Source organism: Natator depressus, chromosome 1 (assembly GCF_965152275.1).
Source record: "Natator depressus isolate rNatDep1 chromosome 1, rNatDep2.hap1, whole genome shotgun sequence".
NCBI lineage: Eukaryota > Metazoa > Chordata > Testudines > Cheloniidae > Natator > Natator depressus.
The window spans coordinates 342,883,224-342,903,120 of NC_134234.1; the positions used below are offsets into that span (position 1 = coordinate 342,883,224).

At 51.5% G+C, this 19,897-nt stretch overlaps 1 protein-coding gene across 1 annotated transcript in view; it reads right to left on the reverse strand.

The window, feature by feature from the left end:
* STRIP2 (striatin interacting protein 2) overlaps positions 1-19,897 on the reverse strand; it is a 68,110-nt gene that overhangs the window by 31,146 nt on the left and 17,067 nt on the right. The window contains exons 3-12 of the mRNA XM_074942739.1: positions 18,354-18,428; positions 10,480-10,614; positions 8,738-8,858; positions 8,161-8,229; positions 7,020-7,126; positions 6,497-6,624; positions 4,909-5,094; positions 4,072-4,295; positions 2,642-2,707; positions 1,410-1,473 (exon numbers count right to left, since the gene is read on the reverse strand). Of these exons, the coding sequence (XP_074798840.1) occupies positions 1,410-1,473; positions 2,642-2,707; positions 4,072-4,295; positions 4,909-5,094; positions 6,497-6,624; positions 7,020-7,126; positions 8,161-8,229; positions 8,738-8,858; positions 10,480-10,614; positions 18,354-18,428 (1,175 nt within the window). The remainder of the gene's footprint in view (positions 1-1,409; positions 1,474-2,641; positions 2,708-4,071; positions 4,296-4,908; positions 5,095-6,496; positions 6,625-7,019; positions 7,127-8,160; positions 8,230-8,737; positions 8,859-10,479; positions 10,615-18,353; positions 18,429-19,897) is intronic.

A 19,897-nucleotide genomic window follows, 5' to 3' on the forward strand; every position in this document is an offset into this window, starting at 1 on the left:
AAACCAGAGAGGCAGAGTAACACCAGGACTGAAAGAGAAGGAACACACTGTGCAATGAAAAACAGGCCGATCTCCCTCTCCTGTTCAGCTAGGGTAGGGTTAGATTTACAGATCCCACCAGGAAAGATCTTCACAGAGGTGTGAGAATTCATCCCCGCATGGGATACTCCTATGGCTGTGACGTGCTTTACAAACTACCCAAACTCCTCCTAGGACAAGCAGAAATCACTTCAACCAGTACTGAAATGTAGCATCCTCTGGAGCACAACCCAGCAAGTGCTTAACAGTGCATAGCAACATCAGTGAAGGAGAAGAGACAAAGTCTGCTGCATCATCCAAATGCAACTGCAGGGCGAGTTTAGTTTGGCCAGCACCGGGGTTAACAACCCTAATGCTTGCAAAAGATTCCAGGGCAGATTTAATGACCTCAGATGGTTAAAACCTATGATTTCATCACTTATTTATATTGTGATAGCAGCCGAAGGCCCCAGTCAGGGACAGACTGTTAACAGAGACCCAGAGGGCTAATTAAAAAGGGGTGGGTGGAGAGAGTATCTTTTCTTTCAGTTTCCTGTATTCGGTCTTCTTCAGCCAGGTGCTGGAAAGCAATGGGACCTGGGGCACAGGAGCAGACTTATTTTTCCTGGTGGGTGCTGCAACCCTGCCCCACCCTGAGGCCCCCTGCCCCCACTCTGCCCCTTCCTGCCACGCTCCGCCCCCTCCCCCAAGGCCCCACCCTCACTCCGCCTCTACCCGCCCATGCTCCACCCCTCCCCCAAGGCCCCCCGCCCACCCACTGCTTGCTGCTCTCTCCCCTCCCACAAGCACCTCCCTCCAGCTGCCAAACAGCTGATCTGGTGGCCCCACCTGAACAGCTGTGGCTGGTGGGTGCTGAGCACCCCCTATTTTTTTCTGGGGGCGCTTGAACTGGGGTATAAGTACAGGGCGTGGGGGCAGGTTCAGGCTTCAGGAGTAATGTGAATTCTATTGGGGAAGCAATCCTAGCCACACAGGATGGGTTAGCGGTCCAAGGGAGAATACCTAGACTCCCCAGTGCAACGAAGTTCAAATCCCCACAGGGTTGACTCAGTTTGTCAGCCTCCCAAGGCAGACAGACAGAGAGCTGCAAAGTTTGCATGCACAAGACGCTAAGCCAGACATCCCGTCTGCTCGGTGCGCACACCGACATTCTCTTTTGCATTGGTGATCCTGGCCAAAGATTTCCCCTGCTCCTATGGAACATACTATGCACGAGTTCCCACCCCAGAGGTGGCTGCATCCCAGCACTGCCGGGTGTAAGAACCAGTGGCGTTCTAGCAATTCAAGACATTGGACAAGCCATCCCCTATATCAAAATCCCGCAGACCAGAACAACCGCAGATGTTTAAGGCACAGAGCCACTGCATTACCTGCTTTAGAGTCTTCACACTTTCGTGGATGGGCCGGGGCAACCCTACTAAGGTATCCGTGTCCCTGTAGGAGGGGAAGAAAGAAGATCGGTACAAGCCCGAAAGGGAGATCTGGAACGGACACTTTCCCTTTTGGATTTAGAGCAGAAGGCAGGCAGTCTGCTGTCAGATGAAAGAAACCCAGATGTTCCAGGAACTCAATGTCTAAATGCCAAGATCACCCGCCCCTCTTCCCCGCCCCCATCTCCGCTCTGCCAGAGGGGCAGACGCTCCTAGGACATGCGACAAAAGGCACATGGTGAAATTCTGAACTCTTATACTCTGCCCAGTGACCACAGCTACACAGAAAGGGAGGTCGGCAGCCAGTGCTTTCCGGCTCTGCTCCGAAGGGCACAGGTTTGTTCCTGACTCAGAGAGAAGAGCGCTCACTGGATCACCAAACATCCCTCCCTGCAGTATCTGGTTGTTCTCTGAAGGTCTCCCAGGCCACCCACGGCCAGTCCCACACCTGTAAGATACAACTAGCTCCCAGCTCGCGGATGGCTCAGCAACACCAGCGGTCAGTGCAGGACTTGTCGGCTCCCTCCCGCCTCTCACACCGGACCAGACTGAGCCCCAGCCACCTTCATTGCCACCCAGCTAACGCAGCCAGAATCAGCTGTGGGAGTTTCCAAGGTGGCCTGTGAAAAGCTTCTCTCCTGGCGGCCCTTCTGCTGCCACACCAGCAGCTTCCAGCCCCTGCCCACACTGATGCCACAACGTACGCAGGGATTTTTCTGGACTAAGGAATCTGCACCAGCCACAACTCCCACTGCCCCTCCCACTCCCTATGCTCCCATCTCCTTACTCTCCTCCCCCTCCCATCAAAAGGCAAATTTATAACGGAATCAATCAGACCTGTGGAATAAGACGACTCGGGCCAGCTATGACCCTGACCCCTTGCTTGCACGAAGCGTCTGGTTCTCCACACTTGCTCTGTTTTTCATTAGACCGTAAGCTCTTTGGAGCAAGCACTGTCCGTTAGAACATGGTTTTACATTGCAAAGTGGTTCTGATACAGACTGAGAATGGCCAAGCAGCCTCCTAAGCCTTCAGGGTGCCAGCCTCCTCAAGAAAGCCGAGGGCTAACACCTCCCAGCAGCAATCAAACGTGGCAATAACAGGAGATCAGGGGACAGACTTTGCTGGCAAAAGCCAAACCAACTCTATTCTCCCAGATGCCCAATACTCACTGTCCGAGGGTGAATCCAATGAATTTGTTCCTGCTTGCCTCCAGGAAATGCTCAATGTCCTTCTGTCTGATAGAGTGGCAGGAGAAACAACCAGGGAGAGAGGGGAAAACACACATGTCCTGTCAGTACCAAGTTTGCTTGGACACCGAATACCAGACCCCCTGCATGTAATATCCAACCGTGGAGTATTGCTTAGTGGAGTCGTTACTGCCACCTGGCAAACGGCTGCAATATAAACAAGATGATCGGGATTTATTCTAAACCTCTAGAGCCATTTAACATGTGGGTATAGTTGAGAAAGCGACTCTGTAAAACCAGCCCCTTCTTATCCGACCACTCTGCTCTCTGCAAGTCATCAAGGGCCATCTGCAGTCCACCCCATTGGCCCTAGAGGTGTCGAAGAGCCAGTTGGTGCTGTTTTGCCTTGTGCTTCCTTCCCTAGAACTGGTAGCTTAACACCATCAGTAGAATTTGTATTACCAGGTGAAGCTGTGAGAGGCAAAACGAACCCAGCTGAATTCCATATTCTATGGGGAATTTGCAACCAAACCAAAAGTCACTTAACTTGCAGGGTGAGAGAATAACCGTGGGGCCCCGCAGTATTGCATATGCAGAGATAGAGACATCAGAGCCCCATGGGAAACAGGGTCCTGCCCATTTTAACGAGCAGGGCAGTGAACAGGTCTGGCAGCAGCTTCATTTATCCCAGCTGATCAGCTTTAACCCTTGCACTGCTCCCAAACCAGAGAATTACGTGGGCTCCTGCATTTTAAAGTCCAGGTCAAATCCTGGCTCTACTGAAGTCAATGGCCAATCTCGCATTGACTTCAGTCGGGCCAGGATCTCAGCCACTACGCAGAACACAACTCATGGATCAGTATCAGCTCTAGAAAGAGGCATGCCCCGCACCCCAGACCTACAACTGAGGTTCTCTGAGCTCCCAGATCACAGTGAAGCCATTGGAGGACGCTCACCATCCAGGCAGGTAAAAGACTCACTGCGTAACTGACAAGAGATGATTTCATTAAACAGCTGTCAAGACTAATTCCCTAAGGCCACAACTGGGGATGTACCCAGCTCTGGACTACCAATACTGGCTAGTAACACTGACCTTCATCCCCCATCTGTAAGAAGGAGCAAGCCAAGGGGTCTTGCACATGGAGTACAACAGAAGAACCAACCCTACTTCCTGCAACACTTGGGATTTCCATGGTGGCCAGCGTCCCCCCGCCATGGACCTGATTTGACCTTACTTGGCTTGTAAAGTCTTGGGAGATCCCAGCCAAAGGTGGTATGAGAAAAGCCAAGTAGGGAAAACAGTGAAGTCTTTTCAGTCCAACAAGTAGCAGGCAAACATTCCACCAGTAATTCATTGCAACTTAAGGGGAGTTGGGGCAGGGGTGGATGACAATGAAATGAGAGGGTTATACCTGACTTTGGGTGCCCATGGAAGCCCTTTGGGGAAAGACACCCGCTCGATGGGCAGGTGCTGAGCTGGCACAGCCTGGATGATCGCTTCCCGCTCCATCAGGTCCAGCTCCCCCTCAATCCCGCTGTCTACATCGTCATTTTCCTCTTCATCCACTCCAGCCTCATCGTTCTTGAAAGGGTCCCTCTCGTTATACATGTCCAGGCTGTCTTGCTTCACCAGGGGCTGTCACATGTGGAAACAGAGGAGAAATCAGTGGGGAGGAGGAAGGATTTTACAAACCCTCAGGCTCCACTTCTCTAGGGGGTCAGGAAGCTGCGTGGGCTGAATACTGAAGTTTCTCCTGAGCAAGGACTTCCATCATTTGGCCTTGTCTCTTTATTTGGCATCTCAGCCTGGATGAAGCACATCCTCCCTACCTTCAAAATGGAGCCCCTGGCTGCTGGATTTTCTGCCCGCCCCAGAGGAAGTGGCGGAAGGTATCCTGCCCCCTTTGACTCCAATTTGTTTCTGCAAACTTTGGAACTGCTAAGCATAATGCATCAGCTCAACCAGCTGAACTAGAGGAGAGCCCTGGTTTGCGGTCAGTAGTTCAGTACGTCGTACTTTGCTCCTCTTAGCTGGGGATTAGACGACTGGGATGCACTCTTGCTTTCTTAATAGGAAAGCAAGCATGCCATCTCCAGGACGTGACCGGTGAACACCCCCACCGCTGCAAACCGGGCAAAGAGAAGGGCACTACTGAACGCAGCCTCTCCTGTTGGATGGAAGATCCCTTCTGGAGGAATGCCACGCCGCGAGCTACATCCCAGCAGCCTCTGCTCTCACTAGCTCTCACCCGCCTGCTCCGGTGCCCGCGTTTCGACGGCTGCTGGTCCAGGAGTTCGATGGTGTAGGTGGGAGGCGACGCAGCCCGCATGCGGCGCATGACCTGGATGCTGTCCTCCGGGAGAGGCGGCAGGCCCAGCTCCTCCCGCTTCCTCATTTTCATGGCCTGGAGGGCTTCAAATCCCCCCAGGGTGAACTGCGGGCCACCAGGCCAGGTGTAAAAGAGAAAGAAGGGAAAATGAGCCGTGCCTCACCCCCCGGAAACCAGCAGGGATGTACTCCGCACAGCTCAGCCTTGCCTCTGCAGCCGCTTCCCACGCTAGCGCAGCGACACTGCTATTTACACCTGCTCTGGCGTAAGGAGACCCACCGCCAGGGTGTGCGCAAACGCAGGGGAATCACACCCCTAGCTCGCAGAGGAGACGTAGCATCAGCTCCTCTTGTGCTACCCTAATAATCCTCCTCTCTCTTTGGGGTTTGCACCCTGCAAAGGGAGGCTTGTGCCCACCCTTAACTGTCGCTGGGCAAAACTAGATCTTCTCTCTCCTAGGAAGATAATCCAGGTGCAGCCGTGCAAGATGAGGGCTATTCCCTCCTGGCTCCAAAGCCAAAACTCGCAGCGGGGCCTCTCTCGTTTCCCTATCAAGCTACAAACCCACGCCTAATCTGCTGCCCACTACCATCCCCAGGGATCTTTCAACACCCTCGAGGAAACCCTAGCCAGCGTCATGCAACCCAGACTAGCTGATCTGAACGGTCCCGTCTGGGCCTATAAAATAAAATATGAGCATTTCTGCTTCCCAGGCAGGCATTTTCCTCTCATTTAATTATGGGTGTTTCCAAACTACTTTCCCACGGACATTTTTCCACATTCCATTCCATGATGTTATTTCTCATCCAGATTTCTATATGCTGTATTGCCTCCCGCCTCCCCAGCATCTCCACATCCTTTCGGGTAACATGTCACTTACTCCCTCTTCCAGATATTTATGGATGGTATTTAATGAGCCCGGACCTAACAGGAACCCCTGCAGTACCCCACTCCTATCTTTTCCAGCCCATATTTAACTCTCACAAAAATCTTGCATGTATGATTCTTCAACCAGTTTGCATTCCAAATTATGCTCTTTGTCCCCAAGCCAACCTGAACTCATTTCTCAAGTAAGATTTCCTGAGATGCTATGACAAATGCTTTGCTAATCTCCAAATGTCACATCTGGCACATCCCTTCATCCAGTAACCCTGGAGAGCTTTATACTTTATAAACTCCCAACACAGTCTGTTGCTCATGGGGCGGTTGTATGCTAGGCATACACAGATCATTCTTGCTCAGAAGTTTCTGTGTTACAGAAGCTGGTGGTGAAAGTAACTCAACCCAGGAGATCCCCTTGGACCAGTGCAGATTGCTCCCTCTTGTATATTGTCTAGTGCCTTTTTCAATCTAGCATTAAATGTGTTTTAAGTGACGAGGAGACTTTGATGCTGGGACCTCTACAAGGCTGAGTTAATTAGCAAAGGGAGGTCAGGTGGCAGCCTCCCAATATATAACTCCCTCCCCGATTCAGGAGATTCTTGAAAAGCAAAAGAATTGCACCCACCAGAAGCACCTTCCACAGCAGGAGCAGGATCTTCTTCATGGGGAAGTGCGGAGCATGCCCACTGCAGAACTTGGCCACCATGGTGAAGAGCAACAGAGCAAATGGTTCTTCACTGTGCACAGGAAAACCTGTGAGGGATGGGACCGAAACGAAACAAGCTTAGAATAAAGAGAATCTCCCCCGCTCCCCATGCTCTCGCCGTTGGAATGAGTTTATTAGCACGGCATGCAGGCCTTGTCAGGGACATTGTATTCGCTGATGGTGCCAACAGCAACCAGCCCCCAACAATCCCCCCCCATCCATCACTAAAGTCTCCACAGTCTTAGCCCAAACTTGGCTTGACCTTGGGCTGGTGGAATAAGGGGGATCCCTTTACATTTGATAGTGGTTTGTTCCCTCTGGTTTTACAGCTACCACTCAGAGGCCGTCACAGCACGGGACAGTGGAGTGACCTGCACCCCCCCCCCAGACACGGTTGCATGTGAGAGAGAAATGGAGCTTTGGAGGGTGGCCAGCTACTCACTCAGCTCTGTCCTGAAGGTCTCCCGGGAGCTCTTCCACTCGGGCGGGTCGGCCTCCGCCTCCACACGGATGTTCTCCACCATCAGGTACATGACACTCAGCAGCACCCTGGAGAGAAGGCATCACGACAGGCAGGTCACACAACTACCCACAGTCCATTTCCACTACAGGTCACCCCCCCCCCCCCCGTAGGATTTGCGGGGGATCCCAGCCTCTCCATTCCCCAGCTCCCAATTACTCCTCTCTCCCAGGTGTGGTCAGGAGGCCAGCCTGCCCCTTCCACTACTAAGGCCGGTCCAAGAGGAGGAGAAAGTCTGGAAGGAAGGGGGTCCGGGATTTTCCTGGAACAATCCAGTGACCTTCGCTCTGCCCTAACAGCCAGGCAGCAGTAGAGCATGCTGGCCCTACATTACCATCCAGACTGTTCCACAATCTGCCCTCTGCGCCAGAATCAGAGACTGCAGGTCTCAAAGGCTGGACCTTCCATCGCACCGCATTGCAATTGCTCGGGGTGCAACCAGCGGATGCTTGTGGGACCCGCCGCGTTAGGGTGATGCCCTGGACTGATCCCATGGGGCCAGCAAGGTGACAGAAAGGACGACTAAAATAAACTGCATTTTCTCATCTGAGATACTGCTTCCCCCTTGGATTATGGGTTTACCCACCTGTTCCTGACCCCCCTCAGTTTGATCATCTCTCCCCACATATTCCTTCAGCTACAACATATCCAGGCAACCTTCCCCACAGCAAAGGACTTGCTGCAATCTTCTGGGGAGTCCATCAATGCCCCTTCAAGGCCAAAGAGGAAGTAGGGGCCATAAGACGACTTGAGGTTTCATCCCCTTTCCTCCCAGGAGCTGAATGTGCAGCTGCAGTAGCAATGCCAGACTCTGCTGGCCCAGAGAGCTGAAGGCACTCGCCTCTCTCTGCAGGGCAACTGCGACGGGGCCACCAGACACCCTCGCTGAACTTAGCCTGAAGAGCTCTGATGCCTAAAGAATAAGCCTGGGGATTTCCCTGGCACTTTGGCCAAGGCAGCGGACAGACGGACTGGGAGCCCGCTGACCTGACAGCTCACGTCCCACTCAAGGGCGGGCGGACAGGTTCTAGAATGGAGGACACGGGGTGAAAAGACAGGTTACCTGAGCTCTGTGCTATCCGCTAAGGAGATGGCTGGTTTCCTCAGGGCACTGCTGCAAGCCTGGCTGTTGCTGCAATGAAGAAAGAGGACAACAGGAGTTCGTGGTCAAATCTCCAGTCAGTCAGTTGCTGCTCAGGATGGTGAGAGACTCCACCACTCAGACCAGACAAGGCCACATCTAGGGCCCATTTACACTATGAATAGCCAAAGACTCACAGAAGTGTAGGACTGGAAGGGACTACAGTAGGTCATCTAGTCCAGTCCCCTGCACCCAAGGCAGGACTATGTAATAACTAGACCATTCCTGACAGGTGTTTGTCTAACTTGTTCTTAAAACCTGCCAATGACGGAGATTCCACAACCTCCTTGGGTCTTTCTACACTAAACCATCTACACTAAATGGTCCTTTCTACATTAAGCCATCTCGCTCTCAGAGTTAACTGCTCTGGTGATTAGACCACCTTTGTTCAACCCTCCCCCCCACTCCACTAGCAAGTAGCCAAAACCAAATGGGGGCATCCCACAGACGTATGTGTTATAAAGATGAGAGCAGACCAGAGATTGCTAAACCCTCTCACTCTATCTCCATGTTCAGTAGCTCCAGGAAGGCTGAGAAAGTCCCCATCTGGTACAGCAGGAAGTTATTGTGCCGAGACCAATGCCGGACCTCCGCTTCCAAGTCACACTCGCCAAATACACCTGGGAGAACAGAGAGGCCGATGGAGCAAACCGTGGGAAGAGAGGCAGCTTTAAGGTGAAGTTAGTGTTGGTGAAAGGTACCAGGCTGGCAGGACTGGAGTACGGGGAACAGGAGCAGCAACCATGCAAGCTTCCTCCATCGTGATATGGAGGGACCACTTATCGGAGTGAGGGGAGTTTGGGCTCAGCTTCCCATTCAACCACTGGTTTCTCTCCAATTCTGCAGCCAACATGCTCAGAGTCCAACTGATCACCATATGTGGGGTGGGGAGGGAATTTCCCCCAAGTCAGATTGGCCGTGGGGGGCGGTTTCGCCTTTCTCTGCAGCAGGGGGTGTGGGTTGCTTGCCAGAATCATCTGGGTATAATGCATTAAATCAATTCCCTGGATTTGGTGCTAGACAACAATCCAGGAGGAACTGCACCGAGAACCAACCCCTAATTCCACCCGTCCACCCTCACAAGACGGCTGATATTAAATAACCGCACAACAATACATCCACGTGCAGGAAGAGCCAACGCCCAGTCAAAGAAACCTCCCTCAACAGGGGCAAATGATGAAGGGTAAACACTTCCAGTTTCCATTTCATGTAAGGTTGGTCATGATTTGGGAGGAGGGGAAGAGAAATTAACTCAGAAAGTGAGGGTCTCATAGTGCTGAAGATCAGCCTGACAATATCCAATTACCCCCTGGCTGACCTGCACAACATGAAAAAGGAGAAGGAAGAACAGAAGGAAACACCGGAAGGAAGGGGGGGGGGGGGAAGAGAAGCCAAGTGTGGGGGAAAGGGAGATGCTTAGTGAGGAACCACCCAGCTGGGCACTGAGGGACCCTGCTGTAAATTGAGATCATAAAGGGTCTCCTATGGGACTCTTTTCAAGCAGACCAAGCAGCCTGCAGGTGATAACTTAGTCCCTGCTGACCTGGACTGGATTTATTCCAGCAACCTCCACACTAGGCATTTCTAATGCCCAATTGCTGCAGAACCTAGGTGCCAAGTACCTGGCAGCATCCAGATCTAGAGATTAAAGTCTTCAATTTCTATTCCCAATCCCATGAACCATTCAGTCTCCTGAGATTTATTTCTTAACTATGACATTAGCACTGCCTCTGGATGCACAACAGCCTTCGGCGGGCACTAGCATACCACGGTGACAGGCAATGCAGAAATACCGTAAGCGCTTGTGTAAATGAAGATGCTATTTGCGTCCAGCTGGGGTGAAATCTACCCTGTGTTAGCCGGCCACACACTAAAGTGTCTGCGTGGCCCCTGCTGTCATGCACTCACAGTTTCCTGGTGTACTTTGATCTATTCCCATCTCAAAGTGGGACAGATCAAAGCACACCTAGGAACTTTTAGCATCCAGTAGCCGGGTCCACACAGACACAGCGCGTGGCAGGCAAGCACCAGGCAGATTTTCACCCCAGCTTGACGAGAACTAAGTGTTCGTTTAACAAGCCCTTAGACAACGCAGGGCTTCGAGAGTCAACCCATCGAGCACGGGGAGCAACCAATTCCTCCTCGCCTTAGGAGCACCCACCATGCAACCAACCTTTCCGAGTAAACCCACAGCGCAAATGCCACCTGGCACGGCGCCGTCTGCTGGGCGCAGGCAGTTACCTTGTGCCAAATAAAGGACAGCTCGTGCTGCTTTCAGCCTCTTGTCCCTGTTGACCACCTCCAGCCCGTCCAGCAACCGCATCACATAGGCCTTCTGCTGAGCCAGGTCCAGCTCCAGCCATCTCTTGCCCTGCACTGGAAACAAGAGATGAGAATGAGCCAGGATCTTGGCCCCGCAGTGGTCTGGTCCCTTTTCCTTCAGGGATCCTGTTCCAGCCTCTTTCAGATACTACAGGGATGGGTGTCAAAGCAGACGGAAGGAAGCCAAGTGGAATAGTGTCCAGTATCACTGGCAAGCTGGAGACGTACACAGACTTTTCTGGGCACTGGACCAGTTTTCAGCACCCTCCTTCATATGGATGACATTGTCAGGGAGGCCACTTGTCTGGTTTTAAGCCAGCCAGTCCTCTTTTGTCCCCTGTCCAGTACAGAGACTAAACCAGACGTGGTTTTGTCTGGTATCATGAATAAGGGACACCATTTTGAAGTTCCCACCACTCCACCTCCCCGCCGGCATGACCTCACCTGCTGACGGAACGGCATGCTCTTCAAAATGGCTGCCTCTGGGCAGCACCACCTTATGCACAGCGTGTGTGTGAGGTCATGCTAGCACGGACAGGCCCACACCGCTCCCAGAAGTACAGGCATGTCCGGTGTTCTGGGGATGGGGCAGCGGCCACCCTACATATTGTTCCTGTTGGACACAGCCAACTCATGGGACACTGGGAAATAGTCCAGCCAGGCCGAGTCAGCCATTGCTCTCGTGATCCCTCGCTTCACTCGTCATGTAGGGGACCCAAAGCTGCAGGATCGTCAGCTGCAAAGCACACGCGTATGTCACAGAACCCGTCAGCATCATCTAAAAGCAGCCCCGGACAAACCCTCTGCAGGCAGCAGCAGTTCTGGGGTTTCAGGCATTAGCAGGCTCTCAATCACTAGCCAGTGGGAAAGCGCTAGTGATGTGCGTCAGGCTTCTGTTCCCGACTGCCCCTGACTCATTGTGTAACCGCGGGCAATTCGCTCGCTAGCTCTGTGCATCTGTCCCCCAGCTCTGCGAAACGGGGACGATACAGACCCATGTTGGTGGGGGAGCGGTGAGAATTCATGTCTGACGAACGAGGGGATCCTTAGAGACGCTGGGATCTTCTGTAGAGGCAAAGATGCTGGAACGCTCCTCACGGACGAGAGCAGCTGTCAAGTTTCCTCCCCCACTCTGAACGCTAGGGTACAGATGTGGGGACCTGCATGAAAACCTCCTAAGCTTATCTTTACTAGCTTAGGTCAAAAAGTTCCCCAACGTACAAAATATTCCACCCTTTGTCCTTGGATTGGCCGCTACCACCACCAAACAAATACTGGTTACTGGGGAAGAGCTGTTTGGAAACGTCTTTCCCCCCAAATACTTCCCAAAACCTTGCACCCCACTTCCTGGACAAGGTTTGGTAAAAAGCCTCACCAATTTGCCTAGGGGACTACAGACCCAGACCCTTGGATCTTAAGAACAATGAACAATGCTCCCAACACTTGCACCCTCCCCTTTCCTGGGAAATGTTGGATAAAAAGCCTCACCAATTTGCATAGGTGACCACAGACCCAAACCCTTGGATCTGAGAACAATGAAAAAGCATTCAGTTTTCTTACAAGAAGACTTTTAATAGAAATAGGAGTAAATAGAAGTAAAGAAATCCCCTCTGTAAAATCAGGATAGTAGATACCTTACAGGGTAATTAGATTCAAAACATAGAGAATCCCTCTAGGCAAAAACTTAAGTTACAAAAAAGATACACAGACAGAAATAGTTATTCTACTCAGCACAATTCTTTTCTCAGCCATTTAAAGAAATCATAATCTAACACGTACCTAGCTAGATTACTTACTAAAAGTTCTAAGACTCCATTCCTGGTCTATCCCCGGCAAAAGCAGCATAAAGACAGAACCACAGACCCTTTGTTTCTCTCCCTCCTCCCAGCTTTTGAAAGTATCTTGTCTCTTCATTGGTCATTTTGGTCAGGTGCCAGCGAGGTTACCTTTAGCTTCTTAACCCTTTACAGGTGAGAGGAGTTTTCCTCTGGCCAGGAGGGATTTTAAAGGGGTTTACCCTTCCCTTTATATTTATGACAGCAGCGCACACTTCTCTTTGTTTCGTCTGCTCTGTTACAACCTTTTGTATTTATATCCCCCCATTACCAGAGCACCTGAGCCCCTCGCAATCTTTAGTGCAGTAGTTCTCTAAGCCCTGGTCTACACTAGGAGTTGAGGTAGAATTTAGCAGCATTAAATCGATTTAACCTAGCACCCGTCCACATGACGAAGCCCTTTTTTCCCCGACTTATATGGCTCTTAAAATCGATTTCCTTACTCCACCCCCGACAAGGGGATTAGCGCTGAAATCGGCCTTGCTGGGTTGAATTTGGGGTAGTGTGGACGCAATTAGACGGTATTGGCCTCCGGGAGCTATCCCAGAGTGCTCCATTGTGACCGCTCTGGACAGCGCTCTCAACTCAGATGCACTGGCCAGGTAGACAGGAAAAGGCCCGCGAACTTTTGAATTTCAATTTCCTGTTTGGCCAGCGTGGCAAGCTGCAGGTGAGTGCAGAGCTCATCAGCAGAGGTGACCATGATGGAGTCCCAGAATCGCAAAAGAGCTCCAGCATGGACCGAACGGGAGGTACGGGATCTGATCACTGTATGGGGAGAGGAATCCGTGCTATCAGAACTCCGTTCCAGTTTTCGAAATGCCAAAACATGTGTCAAAATCTCCCAGGGCATGAAGGACAGAGGCCATAACAGGGACCCGAAGCAGTGCTGCGTGAAACTTAAGGAGCTGATGCAAGCCTACCAGAAAACCAGAGAGGCAAACGGCCGCTCCGGGTCAGAGCCCCAAACATGCCGCTTCTATGATGAGCTGCATGCCATTTTAGGGGGTTCGGCCACCACTACCCCAGCCATATTATTTGACTCCTTCAATGGAGATGGAGGCAACACGGAATCAGGTTTTGGGGATGAGGAAGATGAAGAAGTTGTAGATAGCTCACAGCAAGCAAGCAGAGAAAACAGTTTTCCTGACAGCCAGGAACTGTTTCTCACCCTGGACCTGGAGCCAGTACCCCCTGAACCCACCCAAGGCTGCCTCCCGGACCCGCCAGGCAGAGAAGGGACCTCTGGTGAGTGTACCTTTTAAAATACTATACATGGTTTAAAAGCAAGCATGTTTAATGATTAATTTGCCCTGGCATTTGCGGCTTTCCTGGATGTACTCCCAAAGCCTTTGCAAAAGGTTTCTGGGGAGGGCAGCCTTATTCCGTTCACCCTGGTAGGACACTTTACCACACCAGGCCAGTAGCACGTACTCGGGAATCACTGTAGAACAAAGCATTGCAGTGTATGTTTGCTGGCATTCAAACAACATCCGTTCTTTATCTCTCTGTTATCCTCAGGAGAGTGATAACATTCATGGTCACCTGGTTGAAATAGGGTGCTTTTCTTAAGGGGACATTCAGAGGTGCCCGTTCCTGCTGGGCTGTTTGCCTGTGGCTGAACAGAAATGTTCCCCGCTGTTAGCCACGGGGAGGGAGGAGGCAAAATGTGACCTTGGAATGAAAGCACATCTGCTATATATGTAATGTTAACAGCAAGGTTTACCGTGAAAGAGTGTACCCATTGTTCTATAAAATGTATCTTTTTAAATACCACTGTCCCTTTTTTTTTCCTCCACCAGCTGCATGTGTTTCAAGGATCACAGGATCTTCTCCTTCCCAGAGGCTAGTGAAGATTAGAAGGCGAAAAAAAACGCACTCATGATGAAATGTTCTCTGAGCTCATGCTGTCCTCCCACACTGACAGAGCACAGATGAATGCGTGGAGGCAGACAATGTCAGAGTGCAGGAAAGCACAAAATGACTGGGAGGAGAGGTGGCGGGCTGAGGAGAGTAAGTGGCAGGCTGAAGAGAGGGCTGAAGCTGAAAGGTGGCGGCAGCATGATGAGAGGAGGCAGGATTCAATGCTGAGGCTGCTGGAGGATCAAACTAATATGCTCCAGCGTATGGTTGAGCTGCAGGAAAAGCGGCTGGAGCACAGACCACCGCTACAGCCCCTGTGTAACCAACCGCCCTCCTCCAAGTTCCATAGCCTCCTCACACAGATGCCCAAGAACGCGGTGCGGGGGGGCCTCCAGCCACCCAGCCACTCCACCCCAGAGGATTGCCCAAGCAACAGAAGGCTGGAATTCAATAAGTTTTAAAGTACTGTGTGGCCTTGTCCTTCCCTCCTCCACCACCCCTCCCGGGTTACCTTGGCAGTTATCCCCCTATTTGTGTGATCAATTAATAAAGAATGCATGAATGTGAAGCAACAATGACTTTATTGCCTCTGCAAGCGGTGATTGAAGGGAGATGGGGAGGGTGGTTAGCTTACAGGGAAGTAGAGTGAAGCAAGGGGCTGGAGGTTTCATCAAGGAGAAACAAACAGAACTTTCACACCGTAGCATGAAACTGGTTTTCGAAGCTTCTCTGATGCGCACCGCGCCCTCCTGTGCTCTTCTAACCGTCCTGGTGTCTGGCTGCACGTAACCAGCAGCCAGGTGATTTGTCTCAACCTCCCACCCCACCATAAACGTCTCCCCCTTACTCTCACAGATATTGTGGAGCACACAGCAAGCAGTAATAACAGTGGGAATATTGGTTTCGCTGAGGTCTAACCGAGTCAGTAAACTGCGCCAGCGCGCTTTTAAACATCCAAATGCACATTCTACCACCATTCTGCACTTGCTCAGCCTGTAGTTGAACAGCTCCTGACTACTGTCCAGGGTGCCTGTGTACAGCTTCATGAGCCATGGCATTAAGGGGTGGGCTGGGTCCCCAAGGATAACTATAGTCATTTCAACATCCCCAAGGGTTATTTTCTGGTCTGGGAATAAAGTCCCTTCCTGCAGCTTTTGAAACAAACCAGAGTTCCTGAAGATGCGAGCGTCATGTACCTTTCCTGGCCATCCCACGTTGATGTTGGTGAAACGTCCCTTGTGATCCACCAGAGCTTGCAGCACTATTGAAAAGTACCCCTTGCGGTTTATGTACTCGCCGGCTTGGTGCTCTGGTGCCAAGATAGGGATATGGGTTCCGTCTATCGCCCCACCACAGTTAGGGAATCTCATTGCAGCAAAGCCATCCACTATGACTTGCACATTTCCCAGGGTCACTACCGTTGATACCAGCAGATCTTTGATTGCGTGGGCTACTTGCATCACAGCAGCCCCCACAGTAGATTTGCCCACTCCAAATTGATTCCCAACTGACTGGTAGCTGTCTGGCGTTGCAAGCTTCCACAGCGCTATTGCCACTCACTTCTCAACTGTGAAGGCTGCTCATCTTGGTATTCTTGTGCTTCAGGGCAGGGGAAAGCAAGTCACAAAGTTCCATGAAAATGCCCTTACGCATGCGAAAGTTTCGCAGCCACTGGGAATCGTCCCAGACCTGCAACACTATGCGGTCCCATCAGTCTGTGCTTGTTTCCCGGGCCCAGAATCGGCGTTCCACGGCATGAACCTGCCCCATTAGCACCATGATGCCTGCATTGCCAGGGCCCGTGCTTTGAGAGAAGTCTGTGTCCATGTCTTCATCACTCTCGTCACCACGCTTACGTCGCCTACTCGCCCGGTTTCGCTTTGGCAGGTTCTGGTGCTGCATATACTGCTGGATAATGCGCGTGGTGTTTAATGTGCTCCTAATTGCTGAAGTGATCTGAGTGGGCTCCATGCTTGCCATGGTATGGCGTCTGCACAGAAAAAAGGCATGGAACGATTGTCTGCCATTGCTCTGACAAAGGGAGGGGCAACTGACGACATAGCTTACAGGGTTGGCTTACAGGGAATTAAAATCAACAAAGGGATGGCTTGACATCAAGGAGAAACAAACAACTGTCACACAGAATGGCCCCCTCAAGGACTGAACTCAAAACCCTGGGTTTAGCAGGCCAATGCTCAACACACTAAGCTATCCCTCCCTCTGGTATTTCAGGCAGGACTTCAGGGAGGGAGGGAGGGGGGAGCAAATGAATACCAAAGAAATCTGGTTCACTTCTTGTTTTGATCCACTCCATTTATCTTTTACATCTTTATCTGGCAGCAGATGGTGCAGAAGGACTGCAAGCCATCCACATCTCCTGGCTGACCGGCAGAAGATGGTGCAATAGGACTGCTACCCATCCTCATCTCCTGCCTGCCCGGCAGAAGATGGTGCAATAGGACTGCCTGCAGGACTAAAGAATAACCTGGTCGAGTCACTCCTAATTTAGTCCCTGCACCCATATCTGCCCAGGCGCTCCTGACCGACCTTACCAAGGCGGCCGGGAGCACCTCGGACATGAGGAGGATGGTTTTCAGGCCTATTGCAGCGTCTGCTGCCACAAGGCAATGGGTTGCTGCTGCTGTGTAGCAATGCAATACCGCATCTGCCAGCCCCCAGGAGACATACGGTGACAGTGAGCTGAGCGGGCTCCATGCTTGCCGTGGTATGGCGTCTGCACAGGTAACCAGGAAAAAAAAGGCACGAAACAATTGTCTGCTGTTGCTTTCACAGAGGGAGGGAGGGAGGACCTGACGACAAAAACCCAGAACCACCCGCGACAATGTTTTTTGCCCCATCAGGCATTGGGATCTCAACCCAGAATTCCAATGGGCAGCGGAGACTGCGGGAACTGTGGGATAGCTACCCATAGTGCAGCGCTCCGGAAGTCGACGCTAGCCTCGGTATTGTGGAAGCACTCTGCCGAGTTAATGCACTTAGAGCATTTTGTGTGGGGGAACACACAATCGACTATATAAAAATGATTTCTAAAAAACTGACTTCTATAAATTTGACCTAATTCCGTAGTATAGACATACCCAAACTTATTTGATTGGGCCCCTCTTTGTGTCTGGAGTCGGTTAGGGGCCCCAGCCCCACAAGTATATATACTGCCACTGCGCTCTGACGGCAGACAGGAGAGCAGCGGCTGCTGGCCGGGTGCCCAGCTCTGACGGCAGGGCTGCGCCAGCAGCACCACAGAAATAAGGGTGGCAACGTGAAATGGGAGGGGAGACTCCCTGGAAGTGGCCAGCATGACCCTGCAACTCCTAACCTGGGTGGAGGGGCCAGGGGACTCTGCGCGCTGTCCCTGCTTGCAGGCACTGCCCCCGAAGCTCCCATTGGCTGCGGTTCCTGGCCAATGGGAGCTGCAGAGCCGGAGCTTGGCGGGAGCTGCACACAGAGCCCCCGCTGGCCTTCCCTCCCTCTAGGAGCTGCAGGGACACACGGAGCCAGGTAGGGAGCCTAACAGCCCCACCGCTCCCCACCCCCCCCCCAGTGCAGCCGGGGTTCCGGGCAGCATGCTGCCACCCACCCCCACCTCCAGTGAGGGTCCTGAGCCACCCCACAGCACCCTGCTGTACCCCCAGACTGCCCCACCCCATAGAGCACCTGCAGACCTGGCCCAAGTTTTAGTTATGGGTAAATAGTACAAGTCATGGACAGGTCACGGGCAGTGAATTTTTGTTTACTGCCCATGACCTTTACTAAAAATACCTGTGACTAGATCATAGCCTTAGTTATTGTGACATCTGATGAACTTCTACAGATTCCTTACAGCTGGGCTCACACGGAAAGTCACTTTGTAGGCCCAATTCTCACAACCCCACCTCAAACCCTGAGTCAGCCCAGACACCGAATGCGCAGTATACGGATCCAGATCCTGCAAAACTTAATTGGCACAAAGTACCACCTCTCCCATCTGGGCAGTCCCACTGAGGTCTGTTCACCCAGGTAAGGACTCCTCATAAGGACAGGTTTGCAGGGTTAGGACCCGTCTTGCCACAGGAGATGCAATAGTCTGGACCGGGATACCTTGAGTTTGAAAATCCTCTTCGAAGCACTTCCTATTGATGGTGAACTCCAGCTCCTCCGTGTAGCTGTACAGTTCTATTAGGGAAGACAACAGGAATTAGAGACAGATAGCCCCACTTACCAGTTCCAGTGCCTGAGTTCTCAAAGGGGCACCTCGGGGCCGATCTACTCATTTGAGCAAACACGTGGAAACTGGATGCCTAAATTAACTAGATTGAGGACAGCCTGGCCTAGTGGAAAGCCCTGGACTGAGACTCAGGAGACCCTAGGTTCTATTCCAAGCTCTGCTCCTGACCTGTGGGGTGACCTTAGGCATGTCAGGTCCCCATTCTGAGCCTCAGTTTCCCAATCTGTAACATATGGATAATGATCCTGACCTCCTCTATAAAGCACTTTGAGATCCATGGATGAAAAGTGCCACAGAAGAGCGAGGTATTATTATTAATAGGCTTTTCTACCACCAAGTGCCTCACAAGAATTAATGTACCTTAACTACACCCCTGTGAAGTAAGGAAGTATTATCCCCATTTTACAGACGGGAAATGGAAGGACAGAAATGTGCCTTTCCCCAAGGATAGAGTCTGTGGAAGAACCAGGAAAAGAATCCAGATCTCCAGATTCTCAGACCAGTTCCTTAATTACATGCACATCCTTCCTCTCTCACTTCGGTGCCCAAGTTTCAAATCATGCTCACAGTGTAAATGAAAAAAATGCAGCCAGGGTGAGGATGAAACATGGTGGGTGGGTTTAGGTAGCTCTGACTGAGCCTAGAAAATACTCTGTTCACTTTAATGTCACACTATTAAAGTGGGGGATCCATAATTATTGCTAAGCTACAAAATAATACAACACACATAAGCAAAGACCCACTGAATGTGTGTTACCAGCACCACTGTCGTTTGCTATAACGGCATTTTTAAAATCTAATTGACTTAACACCATTTATGCCACTTGTTTACTTTTTTGCATTTCCCCATTTCTAGTCAATTGCATCCCCAGGTTCTCTGGCACTAGCCAATGGGAATTGCTGGCACTGCGGGGAATGTTTCCTCGGGATTATTTTTGAAGTTATTTCTATTGCCGCTGAGTTTTGTAGCGAAAGGGGCCACAAAAGTCTGGGGATAGATACAAATAATTATGATTTATCTTACAATACAAATGTGGATCAGAACCCCCATTGTGCAGGGTACTGAAACTGAGTGTGTCACGACTGGGACGTGCGCAATTGGGCAGGCCTAGTGGCTGCAGCAGGCATCAGAAGTCAAGCTAGTGGTCAGAGACAGTGTCAGGAATCAGGAGACTAGTCACAGAAGAGGAGTCAAGCCAGGAGTTAGAGCCAAAGTCTGAAGCAGGGAACACGAGGTCTGTTCTCGCACCAGGCCAGGTACCGGCAGGCTGCAGAGACAGCTTTCTGGAACTCCTTCCGTGCCTAAATAATGCGCCTGGAGCAATCAGAGGTCGCAGGGCTGCTGCCACTGGGTATTTGGTGAGAGGCATGTCCTGTGTTGCTTATTCCCCTATGATTTATAGTGCACGCTATGCCC